The following is a 20,947-nucleotide window of genomic DNA, read 5'->3' as shown; positions in this document are numbered from 1 at the left end:
GCCACAAACTGGGCCCGTTCTATTCCCCAAGGACTGGGCCCACCTCTTCATAAGTTACTTCTAAAATAGAGGTAGAATCTTCCCAAAGAGATCAGGTGGTGACGGTTAATGTGAAATGACCTCTCTTCTTCCTCTTTTTAACCTCGTGTCCCAGCTGCACAGTGTTCACACAAGGAATTTGAATGTGGCAGTGGGGAGTGCATCCTCCGCACCTACGTCTGTGACCATGACAATGACTGTGAAGACAACAGCGATGAACACAATTGCAGTACGGTGACTTCCTTACGCTGGGTCATGTGATAAGGGGTGCTTCTTCTTCCCCCAAAGGCTAACCCTCTTCCCTCAAAGGAGTCTCTGATGGCAGAAGAGGCCAAAAGATAATGGAAGGGCCATTGCTCCCACTTTATTAGTATTGCTTGCCCTGGGTCCCTTGATCTTATAGAGATCATAGCAGAGGCGAAGAGTTGCCGATAGCGTACATTCTTTCCTACATTCTTTGAGACAGAGTTGCCAGTCACAGTATGTCACACAACTCTGATCTTGAGAGGGAAGGGAAGGGAGTGTCCAGCTAACAATGCCTCGAACGCCAATCCTAAAAGCTCTACTGCCTTGTAGTTAGAAGGCCAGGGAAGTTTCTAAGGTTGGTGTAGATGACTCTCACTGTCTCTGTGTCTTTCCTCCTGACTTGATCAATATTTCCATGTCTTCAGTGTATTCCTTTCTTGGAATATTATAAAGTTAGAAGACATTATGATAATTGTTTTACCAGCTCCCACAAGTCACCAGTTTCCTGGGGTCATTTCCCAACTACAATGATCTCTCACCTGCTTTGATTGGCTGGTGCCCCATCTTCCTGTTTTTCCGGGAGTTAGGCACGATTTCCTTTTTGGAACTTGGGCCTTATTTCTGAGAGAACGAGGCCCTGTGAGAGTGGGTGACTCAATGTTTTGGTGTAGGTGACAGTTACAATGCTTATAGTAAAGTCCACGATTACTGAGTGTTGACATCTAGCCTCTTGATCATTGCATATCTCTGCTCATCCCCTCGAGTCAAAGTTGCTGTTTTTTCTCCTTCCTTCATTCCTTTGTTCCTTCCTCCCTCTTTCCTTCCCTCCCTTCCTTCCTCCCTCCCTTCCTCCTTTCCTTCTTTTCCTTGTTAAGCTCCAAAGGCTCAAACTGATGAGTGTCTAGGAGCTGAACACAGGTAGCCATCTCCCCCAGTGACCGCTCCTTTCCAGCACTCCAATGTTGCTCTCTTCCAGCCTATAACACCTGCGGAGGCCATCAGTTCACTTGCTCCAATGGCCAGTGCATCAATCAGAACTGGGTCTGCGACGGAGATGACGACTGCCAAGATTCCGGTGACGAAGACGAGTGTGGTAAGGACCAGCCAAGGTTCCCACCATCGGGGTGACCCCCCTAGATCTCAGACGCAACATCAATTAATTAATCCCCCCCTTCCCATCTTAAAGAGCAGGCAGGACAGTTTCTTGCCCTTCTTTATGCCTTTCTTATTTCTATTTATGCATATGAGGGCATTCTGGCAATTGAACTGAGGACCTCTGGAAGAGCAACCAGTGAGCGCTCTTAACCACTGAGCCATCCATCGCTCCACTTTTTTCCCCTTCAAGAGCCATCCATCGCTCCACTTTTTTCCCCTTCAAGACCCTTCAAGTAATAAGGCAGGGGAGGAGGGAGAACGTGATTTGTCTTAGGCTTTAGAGCCTTTAAAAACACCTTAGGCCTGTAGTAACCTGAGAACTTTGAATCTCCGGAACATCGGAAGGGAATTTAGGATGGGCAGGTACAGGGAACATCCTGCACGCTGTCATTTGAGAAGGAAATTGCCCTTGGTATCCACTGTGCTACTGCCACCAGCGGTTCCTCCCCCAGGTCTGTTTTTGAATGTCATTCCATACAGCAGGTTCCTTTCAATGTTGAAGTTTCAGAAAGAAGAGTCAATCTTAATCTGAAGCATCTCTCGATTTTATGTTCTAGTGGTCCGGAAGGCGGCTTCCCATTTTTTTAGCTGGCATTTCCCTTGGATTACCACTGTTTGCTGCCTCTTTCAGAAAAAGTTATGTGGAACTTAAATGATTCCACTTGATGACACAGGATCTCAGTAAAAGGCTGGTGATAGACCCTCCCCGCGACAGATAGGGTTGCCTGGACTTTTGTTTCTCGCCTGCCCATACGGGTCCCGCAGAGTGACACAGTCTCGAGGGTGGTCCAGCACTCTTCTCTTCCCTTCCAGAAAGCAACCAGCGTCATCACTCATGTTACCCGAGAGAATGGTCCTGCCCAGGGTCTGGACGGTGCATCTCGATCGATAAAGTTTGCGATGGAGTTCCCGACTGCCCAGACGGAGAAGACGAAAACAACACCACAAGCGGAAGGCAGTGTGGTGAGTGCGGGGACCTACGAGGGCTGCTTTCTATTTCAGGCGATACCGGGTGGCATTTGCACAGGGACAAACGTTTACTATTTCCCACAGTGGTTCTTGCCTATACAAGCCCACACTTGGGTTGACGATGGTGGGCAGAGTAGGCCCTAGCATTTAAACATTTTAAAGTCTCTGCAAGTGTTGTGCCCGCTAATGTATTGACCCTAGCGTGCTGTTTGGCGGAAGCTAGAAATGAAATGAACGTGCATGCCAGCATGGAAAATCATGGAAAAACAATTATGACTTTAACATAGGAGATTCCTGTTTTGTGTGACCCGTATGACTCATAAGTGTAATGCAAATGCCCTACCCACCGATCTCTGCTCTCTGTCCTGTTTCATACATGTGATATTTTGCCTTATATTAAGATCTACTAAGAAAAAGAGAAGCTTCTGCTTCCTAGGTTGTGTATATTCAGTTGTCTTCCATTGGTTCTTAGGATAGTTTTCCAGTGGTAAAACTGAACTGGCTAAGCAGTGCACAATCACACCCTGTTCATCTCCTTATTCCAATTAGCCCATCATGTCTGAGAGCATCTCACATCTTAAAAGGAGAATATAGTTTGGACGCTAAATCAATTGATGGTTTCAGAGATGAACACATGTAAAATTCCAATCCCAAGGATCTCCTATCCCCCTACGGCTGTCATACCTAAATGTTCCTCCATTTAATTTGGAAGCTTTTTTATAAAAGCTCAAGACTAAATAAATGTTGTACAATTATTGTTCAAAGTTTAGAAAATAACAGAGGAAAAAACCCAAATCTTCTGAAACCCTGCTATTTGAAGCACTATACCAAAGCTCATGACCTGATTTTTTTTTTATGTATGTATGTAGCCAACACAAATGAAGGTTTTGCTGTATCACATTGTAGTAAGGTGTCTGGTTTCCTTGCTCTATGGCATGAAGGCTATTAGGAAAACTTCGTTTTGTACAGTCTTAGCCAGTTCTTTCCTTCTCTGATTAGGCACGAGTCTCTGCTCGTTCTTAAACTGTGAGTACCAGTGCCACCAGACGCCATTCGGAGGAGAATGTTTTTGTCCCCCGAGTCACATCATCAACATCAATGACAGCCGTACCTGCACCGGTAAGTGGCAGCGAGGAGCTCCAAGTGTTCCCTCAGAGTGTACCAGTGGGACTACAAACTCTGAGACCTGGGCAGTTTCAGTCCTGAGGCGACAAGTTCAGCGTGACTAGTGACATGTACCGGCTCACCACCTGATTTTTATTTTTAAGTTCGTGTGAAGACTATGGGGGTTGTTTTCAGACAAAGTTTGTCCTTCATGATTCTCCTTCTCCTTCTCTTTCCACACATCTTCCCGACCGCTTATTGTATTCTGCACCCTTCTTTACCATTCCACATACCCCCTCCCCCACTCATGGTCTCCGTTACATGACCTTCCAAATCTATTCCTGTACATGCATGTGAACATAAGCAAGGGCAAAGAGCTGCGCTGGCTTTCAAACACTGCAAACAAACACAGGGAAACCTTTTAAAGTTTCAGTGGTTCATCAGTGCGGGAATAAATAGACTTTGCTTGAGAAAAAATATTTTTTTCAGAAAAATTTCTAAAAGTTTTATTCCAATGTATTAAAAAAACTGTTGAATTTGGACAAGCCAAATGAAGTTCCATTCAGTTTTTACTATCCTCATTGGGCTAGAACATATATGCAATTATTGAATATAGTTGATCTTAGTAACTATCCATAGTCAGATGGTCATTTGGGTACATTTGCAAATTCAATTTTTTAATTAAATGATTTCAAGAGAAGACAGTATGAAAGCAAAATCATCTTGCTTTAATCGTCTTGCTTGCACTAATTTGGAATTCGTTTTTTTTTAAATATTTATTTTATTATTGTGTATACAATATTCTGAATGCCAGAAGAAGGCACCTCATTACAGATAGTTGTGAGCCACCATGTGGTTGCCGGGAATTGAACTCAGGACATTTGGAAGAGCAGGCAATGCTCTTAACCACTGAGCCATCTCTCCAGCCCCCTAATTTGGAATTCTTGAGAAAGTTACTTAGTGTCAGTGAGAACTATAATAGTAGGGTTTACACGTTGTCAAATGCTACGTTTTTAATATTCAGCTGAGTAAGCCTAGGAAATTATCCCTGTGATAGCTGAAGTAATGTCGTGGATCTGTGAAATCATTATTTCTTTATTTATCCTCTTGCCTCTGCCTACTGAGTTCTGAGATTATTGGCATGGGCCAACTTCAGGTTTTTAAGTATCAGGACTATATAATCCCAAGGTATGCCTATGACCTAACTGTTCCCCTTAATTATATATAGTCTTAAGCATAAATGTGGGTCTCCTGGTGCCATATCTCAGACTTGTTATCCTAGCACTTGGGAAATTGAAGCAGAAAGATCAGGAGATGAAGGTTCCTTGAGTTTGAGGCCAGCCTGAGCTACATGGGGAACCTGTGGTTCGTGCCTGTCATCCTGAGACTGAGAAGTCCATCCAGGTTTCTAATAATTTCTGAAACTAAGATGGTTTCTTACGTATATTCTCATGGCCCTGGGATTCGGTCAGGATTAAACTGCGCACGCAGGCCCACCCTCATCTGGCAGGTAGACTTCTCCATCAGCTCGCCCTGGCATTCCTCTGAGTGGCGTTCCACTTCCTAGGGCGGAGCTCATTAGTGGGCTGAGACCGCCCCTTTCCTTTGGCAAGTGGCAGGCGGCTCTGCTCCCTTGGCTGCCAGCATGCTGCCAAGCCCATTTCCAGGCTTTCCCTTTTCTCTCAGTAGAAGAGGAATTCAAAGAGAAATACCAGAAGCCACATTCTCAGGATGACGTCATCTCTCCATTGCTCCTTTCACAATTCCCAAAGCCAGTGGATGAGATGGGGTGAGGGGAGGGAGGAGTGGGGGAGAATGGGGGTAGGAAGTGGGGTGTAAGGGGGTGGGCTGGGGGTTGGGTGTCAGCTCTCTTGCTGTGGAAACAGTGTGCCCTGTCCCGTGCCGCCCACAACCTATCCTTGGCTTTTCCGTGTGGCATATTTCCTATCTTTTCAATATGTAACTGAATTGAGGCTATATCTACTTCTTAAATGTCAGAGGCTCAGCTCGCTTCCATTTTTATTGTGTGTTGAGAAGTGAAAACTGTCATCGCAAGGTGGTTTTTTCTTTTTCTTTTTTTTTTTTTTTGAGTTATTCAGTTTTAAGCATAGCCAGCTAATGACGTGATGCAGAGAACCGTCCTCATTGTGCTGGCATTTGTGTTTAGGGTTTACCAAACACATTCAGTCTGAGGCACAATAGAAGTGGCAGGGTCGAACAGTGAGGGACTCGCTTTAAATTCCAGCGGACATCCTTCAGTGTCCCCCCCCCCCCCCCAGTCTCTTTTTGGAACATTCTTACAGACAACCTCATTTAGAGATAAGCTCAAAAGTCTACATTGGAGGGCCTTTGTGACTGGAAGGCCCCCTGCCACCTGCAGAGGCCTTTTCTGTGACCTCTTCCCTGTCAACGATTCAAGAATGCATGATTTACCCCTGAGTTCTAAGACTGGCTAAACTCTTTCATATTGGTTTCAAAGATGACTGTTTTTCTCTTTGTGAACTCTTGTCTAAATACAGGACATTATGAAACCAGATATACATTTGTTTAAGCTGGGTTGAGATTTCAGGGGAATTGTTTTAGTTTGTTCTCTCAAGCATGCGTGGTTTTTGCTCTCTGCATGGCTGCCTCATTACAGAGACTTCAGGTGTTGGGTGCCTTCTTTGACCTGTCTCTCCATGGAATGCCTCGGTGGTAATCAAGAATAAAAAGGAGTAATCTTGACATGAAATCTGGTGTCTTTCCAACATTCACTGGCCTCTGGTAGTCTCGACCTGGCAGTGGAGTTTCTGTGGCGTGCGCATGCGGGAGCAGTTTACTGGGCTCATTGTTCCTGACTGACGGGACATGCTGTTTGTTGACAGAATGACATTGTGCCGCAGGGTCGGGGCATGGAGGTCATTCAGCAAGCAGGGTTTCACTCAGGCATCGTAAGCCAAAAAGGTTTTTGAATTTTGTCAAAGCAGGGCTTGTCTGTAGGAGTGGGGGGCAAAGACTACGAAAGGAAGAGAAACAGATAAATGTGAATGGGTCTGGGCATAGACTGTGCTTCAGGTCGTGTCTACATCGTTCCTAGTTTCATAAAAGTTCCCCATTCTACTTTCATTTTCTTATCTTATTCAGCTGCTGATAGACGTTTAATTAGCCTTCATTCTCCGCAGTAGGGATCTAAACAGTCCAATCTTTTTGGCTGTCACGACGGTCTTACTATGTATGTAGTCCTGTCTTGACTGTCTCAGGGACAGTTATTGGAAATGGTCACACAGATAGCCAAATGTGAAATGCATTCAAAGCAAGGGGAACGGATGGAAAGGGCATTTGTGCGTCAGATGCCTAGCTCTAGTCTCCTGTTTCCCATTTATACTCCTCCTGCTTCTGTCTGAGCTCAGTTTTATAATCAAAATTAGACAGTGTGCCTGTGAAATGGTGGGTAAAGGTGATTGTCTCTAAGACAGACAACCTGAGTTCAGTCCCAATGTCTTTCACACACATACTGTGGAATGCACATGCTCACACACATACACTCACATACACACACATGCTCACACAAGCACGCAAGCACACACACTCATACACATGAAATTGGTAGCTGGGTACAGTGATACCCTTTAATGCCAGCAGAGCGACTTTGTCGCAACAAAGCAAAACCAAAACAAAATAAATAATTATCATTATGCTTTCCTAATGCCAGGGGGCACGAGGAGGCAGTTCATTGTTAGGTAGGGGAGGGATCACGGATAGGAAGGGTATTTAAATGTACCGGCCTACCAACGATAGGACAATTTGTGCATCTCTCAAATTGTGCACCTCTCAATTTGAAGAAACTTTCTTACAATATTGTTATATATGTCTTTCATATTAAAATTCTTTGTCAATAGAACTGAGATGGCTTTGTGTGTGACTTCGCATCCCTTTTATGTAAGGAACATTCAACAAATACTTTTGCATGATTGATTAAGGAATCAATAGAAGATAATTTCAGTGTTGCTTATGACTTTGAGGTCAAAGCCAAGACACTTGAATGAACAAAAATCCCCAAGACCACAGACCATCTTCATGAGGGGTCTCTCACACATTTGTATTCCTGTATCTTCACTTTTTTTGTAAATCATATGTAGCCAGTGAAGACTTTGTGTAACAGACAAGACCGAGAAACTGGGGGAAAAATATTTATTATTGGAAAAGTATAGGTTTTCAAGGGGGAGCATTTTCGGCAAAATACATGAATCCTGTAAGCCAAATTAATTAGTATTAATAATGAGATATAGTGAAAAGAGTGTGTGGGTACAGTCTTCTATAACGTTTTTTGATTTTTCTCTGGTGAAAATGCATGTCTTAGGTTTCCTATTTTTCTTTTTTTTTTGTATACTTCCCCGGACAAGGATATAGCATTCATTATTTCTTTCTGGGAGTCCCCAAGAAATTCCGATGAACATGATTATGAATGTTTTTCTCACCACGTGACAGATTTTGATGACTGCCAGATATGGGGAACTTGTGACCAGAAGTGTGAAAATCGGCAAGGCCGTCATCAGTGTCTCTGTGAAGAAGGGTACGTCTTGGAGCGTGGTCAGCACTGCAAAGCCAATAGCTCCTGTGAGTACTTGAATCTTACAGTCACCTTCTGGCGCTCCCTTTCCTTAGCTGCTGGCAGGAGAAATAACAGAATCTCTGTCAGCAGCAAGGCTTTATCTTCCCAGAGTGGAGGTGGCCTTGCAGCCTGGAAGAAAAGATACGCCTTAATTGTATATTAGTACTAAGGTTCAACTTGTGTGTTAATGGTGGATGTTTCTAACATTCTTATTCTTCTCCCCCTACCCCTTTTCAGTACTAAGTATCGAATCTAATTCCATTTTTAAGTTTCCATCTTTATTTTGGGGGGGGGTTGCTTTTTTTTTCTTTTTTTTCTCTTTCTTTCTCTCTCTCTCTTTCTTTCTTTCTTTCTTTCTTTCTTTCTTTCTTTCTTTCTTTCTTTCTTTCTTTCACAAGCTCTATGCCTATAGCCATGGCTATCCTGGAACTCACTCTGTAGACCAGCCTGACCATGAACTATCTGTCTGCTTCTACCCCAAGTGCACCACCCCAGCCCAGCCATTTTCATGGCTTCTTTATTGACCCAGGCCATTGTACTGTCCATTTAGAGGGTAGAATAACAGTTATGGCTGCATTTGACGGACACAGGTATCTAATCTTTAACTTACCTATCACAAATGTGCTAAAATCTCTAGAAATAGTAGAAAATCTCAACATGTTGAATTTTACCTATTTTGTGGAAATCAGTCTGTTGTCACTAAGGCTGTGAGTCCTTAGTCCCTTTTGGGTCTCAATTATCACGTCGCACTTGGCATTTAAATTCTGAAATTCTACTGTGCATGTGACCCATGTGAATGACCTTTTTTTTTCTTCTTCTTTTTTACACATCACTTTAGATACTGATAATTTTAACAACTCCATCTGTTACCGTTTGAATAGGTAGTGTGCACAAAAGTCTGGTGTGTTGCCACACCTGTGATCCTAGCAGTTGGGAGGTGGGAGTTCTTTAGCCTAACCCAACCCGGGATGATGTCTTCAGACAGCAAAATAAAAATATATTCATGTTAAAAAAGCATATTCATGTTTAATACATAATATAAATATATATAAATATAACCTCCCATCCTTAATTCTTTCTTCCAAGTATATTTCCTTTCCCACAAAGGAAACTGTCTCATTTCAATTTTAGAAAATTTTTTAAAAAGGCAAAAAAGTACAATTACAGATATTTAATACCACTTTAACCTGTACTAGTAAACTATGCATGCAGTTCTGCTTTTGATAATGTCAGTAATGCCCGTCTTAACTCTTTGTTTTATCATCATTGTTTATTTATTATTTTTACTCATAAGCCAGAGCCTCACAGTGTAGCTCATGCTGGCCCAGGCCTCACTGTGTAGGGTATGCTGGCTTCTAGCTCTGGACAGTCCTGCCTCAGCAGCAATGGCAGGCATGCACCACCACTCCATGCATCTGTTTCTTTTCATTATGGATAGTATGCCAGCTTTGAATGCACACTTTTCTGTGTATGGGTGCATGTCTGGTACCTGAGGAACTGAGAAGAGGGAGTCAGAAAACCAGGAAGTGCAATTACAGAAGGTTCTGAGCTGCCATGCAGGTGCTGGAAATCAAACCCAGGTCTTGCTTCTTCTACCCACCGAGCTATCCCTCCAGTCTTGCAGCCAACCTTATTTTAAGTTACCAATATGGCTTCTTAGTGTTATTTTGTATACTCTGGAGTATGTAATACAGATTTGGATTCACCAGAGCCATACATTCCCTAAGTATAAAGTGTCCCAATGTTTATCAGGGAACTTTTTGTATTGTTAACCGCGTTGGACCAGTGATGAGGATACTGCTCTAACTCACCTGCTGTCTGCGTAGACGCTGACAACAGTTGTCCTTCATTGGCTTCCCTTGCAGTCAGCGCAGCCTCCATCATCTTCTCCAATGGTCGGGATTTGCTGATTGGAGATCTACATGGAAGAAACTTTCGGATTCTGGTAGAGTCTAAAAACCGTGGACAGGCTACGGGCGTGGATTTTCACTATCAAAAGCAGAGAGTCTTTTGGACAGACCCCAGGCAGGATAAGGTAAGGAGAAAATTCAAGGGCATAGCTTGCGAGCCGAATGGAACCTAAAGCACAAAGTGTTGATAGCTTTTCATTTGGGGGGAGCGGAGGGGAAGCTCTTTTGTTTTCTGACAAAAAGGCCCTTGAGATATTTTATGTTAATCAGCACCCTCTCCATGCTATACTATTACACATAACCGGCGAGACAAAGGCAGCTCTTATTTGGATCAGCCTTGAGCAACTTTTAATTTTATTCATAAAGGAGTCCAAAAGCATAATTAAAAGAAATCATAGACCTTCCTATGCTAGATAGATATTTAGTAGTCATTTTTGAAACTCAATCATAGAGCTCTTGCTTACTTGCATGATAAAAATCAGATTTTTTTAACCTTCAGCTTGTATATAACTGTACAACTGAGGGTTGGGCAAAAAATACTGGAACTCTTTACATGATGGTCAATTCTTCATTTCATTGTTTTACTTAAAATATAGGATTGATTTTTTGAATCTATTATATTCAAAATTCTGATTCTTAAAACATAAAGAATCATGGAATTATATTTGTTCTTGTTATATTTCTTTTAATAGGAAACCATGCCTAATAGGAAATATGCTTATGGTTCTAATTAAGGGATAACACAATGTTGAATATTGATTATTAGCAATTCTGATTTGAATAAAACTGAAAGCAGGCCACCATTTCCACAAAACAACAATGACAACAAAAACAAATCTTTACAACAAGGATGAAAAAAAGCAGGCTTAAAACAAAACACAATGAATTCTACAGAATTCAACCATGTATTTACCCTACATGCACTCTGAACAAAATCCATTTTATCCTGATAACCCAAAATGTAAAAATATAATAGCTAGCTGTTTGTAAGATTGAAGTATCTGAGTCATACAATATATCATATACTAAGTATATTGATTGTGGCTTTTTCTTCCAGGTTTTTTCCACTGACATAAATGGCTTAGATACCCAAGAAATTCTTAATGTTTCCGTTGACACTCCCGAGAACCTAGCCGTGGACTGGATTAACAATAAACTTTATCTGGTAGAGACAAATGTTAACCGCATTGATGTGGTCAACTTAGACGGAAGTCAGCGCATTACCCTCATAACCGAGAACTTGGGGCGTCCTAGAGGAATCGCCCTAGACCCCACTGTGGGGTAAGTGATGTCAGAGTGTACCGATTCCTTGGCCTAAACATCTAACCCCCATTTGATTGGTTGGGGGTCAATTCTGAGTTCTTTTGGGCTCAGTTCTCTAGAACTCAAGTTTCCTAGGCATAGATACTTTAGAGTCCATATGAGGATATGTAATCCAAGCACACCTTCTGGTGTCCTTGATACTTGATGTGGTGTGAACTGTCTTCCTAGCTGTAGGTTCTGGTTCAGTCTGATTATTACAATACAATGTGAGTATGCTCACCCATACCATATTAAGGGGATGCCTCAAGTGTGAACTCGCGGACAGGGTTTTAAAGGGGGAAGGCCGTTGTCAGTATTCTGGTTTGTCCTCGATCTCTGGGCACTGTCTCATGCTGATCAGCAGTGCGAACCCACACCACACACCGATCCTGGCTCCTTCCCCTTAGGTTTCCCTTTAGGCTCTAGACCCCCATAGTTGAGTTTTACGAGGCTAAGGTGAACTTACAAAGCAGACTTTTCATCTTCTGCTCCTCTCTTGTAGCTACTTATTTTTCTCAGATTGGGCAAGCCTTTCTGGGCAACCCAAGTTGGAAAGAGCCTTCATGGACGGCAGCAACCGGAAGGATCTGGTGAAAACAAAAGTGGGGTGGCCTGCTGGGATCACTCTGGATCTGGTGTCCAAGAGAATTTACTGGGTGGACTCTCGGTACGACTACATTGAAACTGTGACCTACGACGGCGTTCAAAGGTGAGCCTTTAAAAAAAAAAAAAGCTTTATAAACTTTGGGGGAAACAGTATAAATCTGAAGGAGCAGAATTAAAATAAGAGCTTCATTTTTTTTTTTTTGTATGTTGACTTGTGCCTGCAGTGACCTGCTCTTTAAAAAAAATTACATTTATTATTGCAATTATTATCATTATTGTGTTTATTTTCCAGAGCCCCATTGTACTGTTTTTCAGGGCCTGATAACATTTTTCTTTCAGATAATAGTTTTTTCCTTCAGAACCACTCTATACCTCACTTCTTTTATTAAAAAAAAAATTAGTGATTTATTTAACTTTATTTTATGTGCATTGGTGTGAAGGTGTCAGATCTTGTAGAACTGCATTTTTACACAGTTGTAAGCTGCCATGTGGGTGCTGAGAATTGAACCCAGGTCCCCTGGAAGAGCAGTCAGTGTTCTTAACTGCTGAGCCATCTCTCCAGCCCCGATACCTCACTTCTTTCCTGTACTTAATCAAACGTCAGTTGTGCTCCTGCCGTAATTATGACCTGTGGACAGTTTCACCCAGCAGCTGAGAGAGGTAGCCCTGGGTGTTTGCCAGGCATCCACCTCTGCATTCCACTGTCTTGTCTTCGAGTTGCTGAGGAATGGTCCCCGGTGCAGTGGGAAATTACTGCTGAGGGAACAAGCTGGAGGATAACCCCCACCACCACTCCTTTCCCCTCGTCACCCTCTCCCTCCTCCTTTCCTTTGCTTGGTTGTGGACCTTAACATGACAGAAAGCATTCCAACCTCTGAACTGTAACCCCAGCCTGTATGGAGGATTCAAAAGCACCCTAAAATATTTTTCGTCACGTTCTAAATCGTAACAATCAATTTAGGTTTTTAGACACTCAGCTGAACAAATCACCCCTTCACTAAAATAAAAGCAGGCAACAATGGTATACACACGTGCATCTTTTTCTAACAGGAAGACAGTAGCTCGTGGCGGCTCCGTCGTCCCTCATCCGTTTGGAATAAGCTTGTTTGAGGGACACATTTTCTTTACCGATTGGACAAAGCTGGCTGTGATGAAGGCAAACAAGTTCACCGAGACCAGCCCTCAAGTGTACTATCAGTCTTCCCTGAGGCCTTATGGGGTGACTGTTTACCACGCCCTCAGGCAGCCCAATGGTAAGTCTCTCCCATGAGAGGGTTTCTGTGGTCATGGAAACTAATGACGAGACCCCTCATGAGGTCTGGGTGCTGCTAACTAAACTCTCTAAAGCTCATGCATATTTCAAGAAATCAATAACATCAATTTTAGACTTACAATCACAGATGAAGGATAGTCCTGAAAACTGATGTTTTGGATTGTGTAGTCTAGTCCAGAGCCTATGGATACATAGGTCTCATAGAGCCATAGTAACAAGCGGAAGGGTACATGCACAAGGGAATCTTTGGATTCAGATACTGTTATTTTAGAGCAGGGTTTGTGTTGTCTGGGATTTGAAATTGAGCTTTGGCATGCCTCTCTCCGTTGTATGTGAAACCAATGTGATACTGCAGAAAGACTTGATAAATTACAAAAAGAAAAAGTTGTTTTAGAATTTTGACTGCCATGTTAACTAAGGGAGGAATCTGTTTAGAATGAAGAAAAACTATAAAGTAATTCAATATTAAAGACAGAAAACCAGATGAGAACAAAATATCACACACTAGATATATTTAGAAGGATAGCAATTAATACAGTAAATTTAAATAAAATGTACACTTGGTCTGAAAACATTCTGGGAATCTCTGGGTTCAAAGCTTCCATAATCTGTTCAGCCTTCCATACTGTTTTTGTTATTTGTCTGACTATTTCCTCAAATCAACACAACTGAGCGGGAAAGTTTTATAAGGTTCAGAAAGAAGACTCATTGTCTACGATTCAAGGTCTAGGGGATCTGGAACCCCGTTCTGGTGCTTGGACACTGCACACACATGGTGCACAGACATAAATGCAGGCAAACACTCATACACATAAAATAAACAAAATCATTTATAAAGCAGATAAAGTAGTTTACTGTTGGCATCTCTGCATAGGCTACAATGAGCTATCAGAAGGCAAAACCGAGTTTGTGTGACATGCAGGATTTGGAACCTGATCTGGGCTTTAGCCAAGCACTCAATTTTAACTTAATATTTATCCCCAGCTGGGATAAATATTTCAGAGTTATGATGGGCACACTGACTTACTTGCAAAATATATACTCACTAAGTAATAGATATTCTGAAATTGGAGACGTAGCAGTTATATACTGGTGGCCGCCACACTAACATAATTATCTCATAATTATCGCATAGACGCTGCAGGAGTCAGCTTGGCCACTCCTCGTTTAAGAGTGGAGGGCTATGGAGATCAGAGTCATGACTCTGAAATTGTAGCCACCATGGGTGCCCCAGATGGTTGTGTATGTCTTGTGTCACTTCAAGTGTCGTAATACGTGTGCTCCCCCCAGCCAGCAATCCGTGTGGGAGTAACAACGGGGGCTGTGAGCAGGTCTGTGTTCTGAGTCACAGGACAGACAACGGCGGGCTGGGCTTCCGCTGCAAGTGTGAATTCGGCTTTGAACTGCATGCTGATGAGCGCCACTGTGTTGGTAAGAAATCTGCCTGGACTGTAGGCATCCCACGGATTGTGTGTGCATGCTTCTACCCAGATAGGCTCTTGGCCAACTCCCCAAGAACTGCAACGTTCTCTGTGTAGAGAACCATTCAAAGTAAGATTGATATTTTCCTTTGGTTCCTCGTTCATGACTTTCTTGATCTTTTCCCTGAAATTTCTGTCCCCCTTTATTCTCACGAGTTATTAGCTATGGCCTTTAGATTCTATATGACTAGATTTGAGTTATATTTCTATTTCTACTTCTTTCCTTTTTAGGCAGTTTTTCCCATGTAGTTCCGGCTAGGCTGGCACTCATGGTCTTTCTGCCCCAGTACCCCAAGTGTTAGGATCACTGGTGTGTACCCCCATTTTTGGTTCTCCCACATTTCCCCCCAGTGCTGTGTTTGGAACCCCAGCATTTGTGCGCTGCCCACCATCTTCCCACTTAGCCTTGATATTGACTCGGTGCAAAACTGGCCCATTCTTGGGAATAATTTCCGGATCACCTGGCCTTGTACCTTCATTCAAAGTTTTTGTTTCTTTTATTCCTTTCTTCCTCCTGGCTGTCTTGGAGGCTGCTGCTTTTCTTGGTGTCTGCACTGTCCTAAGGAGAAATATAAAATATATATATATAAATATAAAAGGAAATGAGATTATGATGAGGGGACTGGGGTGATGGCTTAGTAGATGAGAGAGATCTGAGTTTTTTTCCTGCAGCAGCCACATGAAAACTCCAGTCGCCTTTAATACTGCAATCCAGTACTGAGAGTGTGAGAGGGTCAGGGACAGGGTGCCAGCTGCCAGCCTACCTAACAATGGTGACCTCCAGGTTCAGCGAGAGACACAGTCTCGTGAAGCGGGGTTAGAGCACCCTCTTCTGACTTTTGATTTCTCAGTAGTATGCCCACCCCACCTCAAACACAGAAAGGGTAGCAGGAGTGAGAACATACATATTTGTGCATAAATGTGCAACAACGAAACGGGAAGACTACAATACATGACCATTATATTTGCTCATCTCTTAAAGATGGACACTATAAAGTAATTCCACATTGGCTCAAGAAATGAGGGGTATTTAGGGGTAGACTCACAGACCACGAACGAACAGGAGACAGGAACTGAATCCAGCACCTGGTGGAGAGGATGCACAAGCTGAATGGCTGCATTTATAGTATAAGACCACGCCCAGTGGGCGGTATCTTAAAGGCTATTGGCTGAAGGCGTTACCACAGCAATCTCTTCTTCTAGACCATGGTTCCCCGTTATATGATGAGCAGAAAAAGCTCTGTCTCTGGCGCAGGCCTGGGCTGCATGGCTGCTGACGCGGCTGTTTTCTTTCTCTTCCTACAGCGGTTAGGAACTTCCTGCTCTTCTCATCGCAAACGGCTGTGCGAGGGATCCCATTTACCCTCTCCACTCAGGAAGACGTTATGGTTCCCATCACTGGGAGTCCTTCCTTCTTTGTTGGAATTGATTTTGATGCCCAGTACAACACCATCTTTTACTCTGATTTAGCAAAAGACATCATTTATAAACAAAAAATCGACGGCACAGGTGAGGAGGGTGTATGTGTGTGTTGACATAATTGATTTCTTCCCCCCCCCCCATACTACCATTCATTCTGTTTGCTGTGTAGCCCATGCTGGCTTGGAACTTGCAGGAATCCCCCTGCTTCAGCCTCCTTCAGTTCTGCGCTGATGGGTATGAACAACCCTGATATCTCTATTTTCAAAACAAATTATAAATGAGATTATTATATTTATTTGCAAGCCTTGATCCATGCTATTAACCTAGGTTGACCCAGAACTCACAGCCATCCTCCTGCCTCAACTTCACAAGTGCTGGAATTATGGGCTCATGCTACCACCCAAACTTAGACTGAGACACCTGGTGGTCCTTTGACTTCTCCATCCTTCAGTCACTAACACACAAGCCCCCAGCTGAACTGCAATAGCAAGCAGAATTCACTCCTTCTCTCTGCTTCCATTGGGAATCTCTAGTTTGCCATGCACCATCAAGCAGGGATGCTGGATGCTAAAAAATAATCCCACACTCGCTCAGAATTGAGTCCAATAAAGGGCTGTTTATTTGGTAGACTCACAGATCACAGTCCTCTGCATGAGTGGGGAACAGCGACCAAGTCCAGAAGCTGGGAGTGAGAGAGTGTGCATGCTTTATGCTTATAGTATAAAAGGCCATGCCCAAGTGGGCTGGTATTTTAAAGCTACTGGCTGAAGGAGTTCACATAGCCTTTCGTTTAAATAAGAGTTCTAAGCCTAATACAAAACCATATAGAATAAATATCATTAATAAAAATTAGAATTACAACACACACGATTGTAATCACCACTCGATATAGTGCCCATGAGGATGAAGGAATCCCTGCCAAGTACCTGGCTCCCAGTAAGTACTCAAGTAACATGCTTTTGCATTGTTAACACAGAAGACCTAGTATTCTGATCTATGGGTAAAGAACCAGGGCCTTTCCTTTTCATTATCTGAAAAAACAGAGAAATGTAATGCTTATTCTGAATGAGTTTCATAAGGTTTTCAAAGAGAAAGAGGGATCTTTTTCTCATGTAACCGGGTCTTCTGGTTCCTTGGCTCCCATGACCACCTGTGGCCGTGTAAGCCTGCTGAGAGTCTCGGGAGGGTTGGACGGCAGTGCCTGTGGGCTACCCCCTGACTGTACCTGGCAGTATCAGCCCAGAGCCGTCTCTGAGTGGTAATAGGTGAGTTCAGGTATCTCTTTCTCACAAGTTCTGGAAGGTTGAACAAGGGAGTGAATCCAGACCCAGGTCTGTTTATCACTACCCTATCTCCTCTCTGAGATCCAAACCGTGGGCAAGGGGTAGAGTCTAGGTTTATCTCATTGTTGCTCAGCAATTTGCAGATTTTTTTTTTCCTGTAAAGAATTCCACACGTGTTTTTAAACTATGCCCTTTCATCTGTCATTGAAGTGTGCAGCAGTTGGGGGAAGTTTGTCTTAATTAACACGACTGTATTCCTACTCCTAGGAAAAGAAGTGCTCACAGCAAACAGGTTGGGAAATGTTGAGTGTTTGTCCTTTGACTGGATTTCAAGGAATCTCTACTGGACAGATGGAGGGCTAAAGAGTGTCAGCGTCATGAGGCTGGCTGATAAGTCCCGACGACAGATCATCAGCGATTTAAACACCCCGAGGTCCATTGTGGTGCATCCTACTGCTGGGTACGTGAGAGCTCGGGATTGCTAGATGCTTTCACAGTGTGCTGCCCTGGGGATCAGACCGCATACCTCACCTTCAACTTCATCCCTTTGGCATACATTTAAGTGATCACCTTATCTCCTTCAAAAATGTGGGATGTCAAAAACATACCAGTCTCTGAAGTTTGGTTTCTCTAAAGTAGGCAGGAAAATATGTGGCAAAATTATCCTGAAAGGATCCAATTAATGTATTGATCACAAAGCTTTGCAGGCTAATCATCTTGGTAGTTTTTAGTATAAGAACTTATAGTTGAAGAACTTTCAAATCCCTGTTTTGTGTGGTACTGTTAGCCCTGAGTCAGACAGGAGGCAACAGAACAGTGTTCTTTCTCTGTTCTTTTCTTACTTACATGTTCCACAGATGGGTACAACTACTGTATAGCGCCTACATCATTTCATTTTTCTTTAAAATGATATAAAGCCAAGACATTTTAGGAAGCTACATTTGGTTTCGATTTCTAGGAGTTGTATTAAAGAGAAGTTGGGAATAGCGGCACACACCTTCAACCCCAGCACTTAAGATGTAGAGGCAGGCAGATCTCTGAGTTCGAGGCCAGTCTGGTCTACAAAGGGTTTCAAGATAACAGGTCTACAGAGAAACCCTGCTTTGAAAAAAAGTTGGTTTCTGTTTATATTGTATGTGTCTGCGCAGGTGAGAAGCTTCTTAATGGTCTAGAGGCCGAAAGAGGCTGTCTGGGATCTGAACTCCAGGGCTCTTAATCCCTAAACCATTTCTCTAACTTTGAATTAATATTTTTTTGGTAACTATAAATTCTCTATAGAAGAATTAACATTGAATGATCAGGCGGGTTCTGGTTGTTTAATTCCAGATAAAATAAAATTTGTTTTCTTATTCATGTAGCGTTTACTCTGTATCCTGAAGCAGGGGTTCCATAAGAAAAATGGCATCTATTGATGGTGTGGTGGTAGTGGAAGGGGCAAGAGGAGCACAAGTTTGATACCATCGAGGTTATGTAGATGGTTTAAAATACCCTACAAATGGTATTTTGTTTTTTGAGATAGGGTCCCTCTCTTGGAACTCACTATGTAGACCAGGGTGCCTTCCATGTTGCATCATGCTTGGCACAAACCAACAAACTCTTGGGTGACAGAAATTTTACGCCCATTTTAATATCATTTATCATTGTGACTGTGACTATGTATTTACAACTACATATTTACAAGTATGCGAAATCTGACAGCAAGAATGGAGAGTAAAATCAATTGTAACTCCAATGGTGGCCTCCTGGGTTTGTTCCCACTTTCTAGGTTTATATTCATTAGTACTTGGCAACGTCCTGCCAAAATCATGAGAGCGTGGAGTGATGGATCTCGTCTAATGCCTATCGTCAACACTACTCTGGGGTTGCCCAATGGTTTGGCCATCGATTGGAGGTGAGTTTGAATAGTGAAAATGACAATAGGAATTTTCATCACTGAAGAGCATAGAGGATAACATGGACAACAGTTCCAGTAGGCACACAAGGATATGCGCCCTGAATGCCTGATACTAATCGGTGATGGAGGCTGAATGATGCAGACTCCAAACGCAATTGGTTAGCTGCTGCTGGGATAAATATTCTGAAATTTCTACAAACAGCAGGATAGATTGAAGATGGATTAATCTCCAAACTGTATTAGAGCTGATGAAATGTAGCTAGCTTGTGTTTAACTTCTTGTAGAGACACCTTAAGGATAGGAGTTAATCAACAAGGGAATTAACGAATACTGTTAATCAACTAGTACCTATTTGCTTACACACGCTTTGGGGGTTCTCAAGGAATAAGACAGATTTCAAGTTTACTGTATTTGTGGGAAGCAGACAACTTAATCTTTTAGGAGACATATTTGAAAGTTAACTGCCAATGTCCTCGGTATTCAGGGCACTCTGCTCATGTCTCTGTATTAGATAACATTTTTCTTCTTTTAGTGCTTCAAGACTGTATTGGGTAGACGCCTTTTTTGATAAAATCGAGCACAGTAATTTCGATGGTTTAGACAGAAAAAGACTGGACTCTGTAGCTCAGATGACATATCCATTTGGACTCACTGTTTTTAAAGGTATGTTTTGAAACAATGAAAGGTACGCCATGCTTTTACTTGGAATTTAAAATTAGGCTACTAAATGTAGAACAAAAACATTTGGTTTGTTAGAAATTTTCATTTCTTGCAAAATATTAATCACCGTGGAACTTCACAGTGTTCTGGCAATACCCTCATCCAGATCTTTGCAGAAGGATGATTATATATATTCATTGAATGTGTTGGAAGCTTCTGTCTGGAAGTTAGGTTAGTGTCTTCTTTCTTTCACAAAAACAATAGACCACAGCTTTTTCCCTCACACGGCTCTATGGATCTCTTATGCATGCCAGGATTATGTTTGCCAGAAAACTCTATCCCATTGTCAAAATATGACTCATGAATAATACAAAGACATGCTTGTTTTTCATTCAATTACAGTTATCACTTTGCTTGTAAAGAGGCATGGAATTGGGGGAAACAATAGCCACCATGCATGTCTCAGTGGAGACATCCTTCTGTGGCTGGAGTTGCTAGGAATAAGAATTTAATCTGGTGAGCCAGGCTTGGTTGCTTGGTAGGCTGAAGCCACATATTTAAACCATCGCTAGCCTTCATAGCAAGACCATGCCTGTTTATTCCTGCAACACAGGATCTGTGTACGTGTGCATTGAGCACAAATGCTAGCACCGACCTTGTGGAGGCAGGGGAATCATGAGGTCAGCTTGGTACAGAACAAGTTTAAAACCAACATCAACTGAACAGTGAGACCCTGTACGAACCAAGGACCCAAAGTCCTAGACCAAGAGAAGAAGAGATTGAAATCTGTCCTGACTGTACATGACCAACTGTCAGTTGTCGAGGTTGAGAGGTGACATTTGGTACAGAGCTACTGTGTGTGAGCCACTTGTGTCCCTGTGGAGACTCCTACTCAAATACTTAGCATCCGACTAGGGCTAGTCATACTTATTGTTCTGTCCTGCTGTCTGTCTGTGCAGTGTGTGGCATTTAAAAAATGCTCTGAAATTATTGACTCTGACTTTCACGTATC

General features: G+C 42.6%; 1 protein-coding gene across 1 annotated transcript in view; it reads left to right on the top strand.

Moving 5' to 3' along the window:
* Lrp2 (LDL receptor related protein 2) overlaps window positions 1–20,947 on the top strand; it is a 121,737-nt gene that overhangs the window by 37,371 nt on the left and 63,419 nt on the right. Inside the window, exons 6-19 of the mRNA XM_048426082.3 lie at window positions 155–268; window positions 1,262–1,378; window positions 2,254–2,403; window positions 3,409–3,528; window positions 7,981–8,109; window positions 9,970–10,139; window positions 11,072–11,295; window positions 11,819–12,025; window positions 12,973–13,175; window positions 14,486–14,626; window positions 15,982–16,185; window positions 17,649–17,841; window positions 19,147–19,272; window positions 19,808–19,938. Coding sequence (XP_048282039.3) covers window positions 155–268; window positions 1,262–1,378; window positions 2,254–2,403; window positions 3,409–3,528; window positions 7,981–8,109; window positions 9,970–10,139; window positions 11,072–11,295; window positions 11,819–12,025; window positions 12,973–13,175; window positions 14,486–14,626; window positions 15,982–16,185; window positions 17,649–17,841; window positions 19,147–19,272; window positions 19,808–19,938 — 2,229 coding nt within the window. The remainder of the gene's footprint in view (window positions 1–154; window positions 269–1,261; window positions 1,379–2,253; window positions 2,404–3,408; window positions 3,529–7,980; window positions 8,110–9,969; window positions 10,140–11,071; window positions 11,296–11,818; window positions 12,026–12,972; window positions 13,176–14,485; window positions 14,627–15,981; window positions 16,186–17,648; window positions 17,842–19,146; window positions 19,273–19,807; window positions 19,939–20,947) is intronic.

The sequence above is a fragment of the Myodes glareolus genome, chromosome 21 (assembly GCF_982192425.1).
Source record: "Myodes glareolus chromosome 21, mMyoGla1.1, whole genome shotgun sequence".
Lineage (NCBI taxonomy): Eukaryota > Metazoa > Chordata > Mammalia > Rodentia > Cricetidae > Myodes > Myodes glareolus.
Note: the sequence above shows the minus strand (reverse complement) of the source record. Positions and strands in the feature narration are given on the sequence as shown.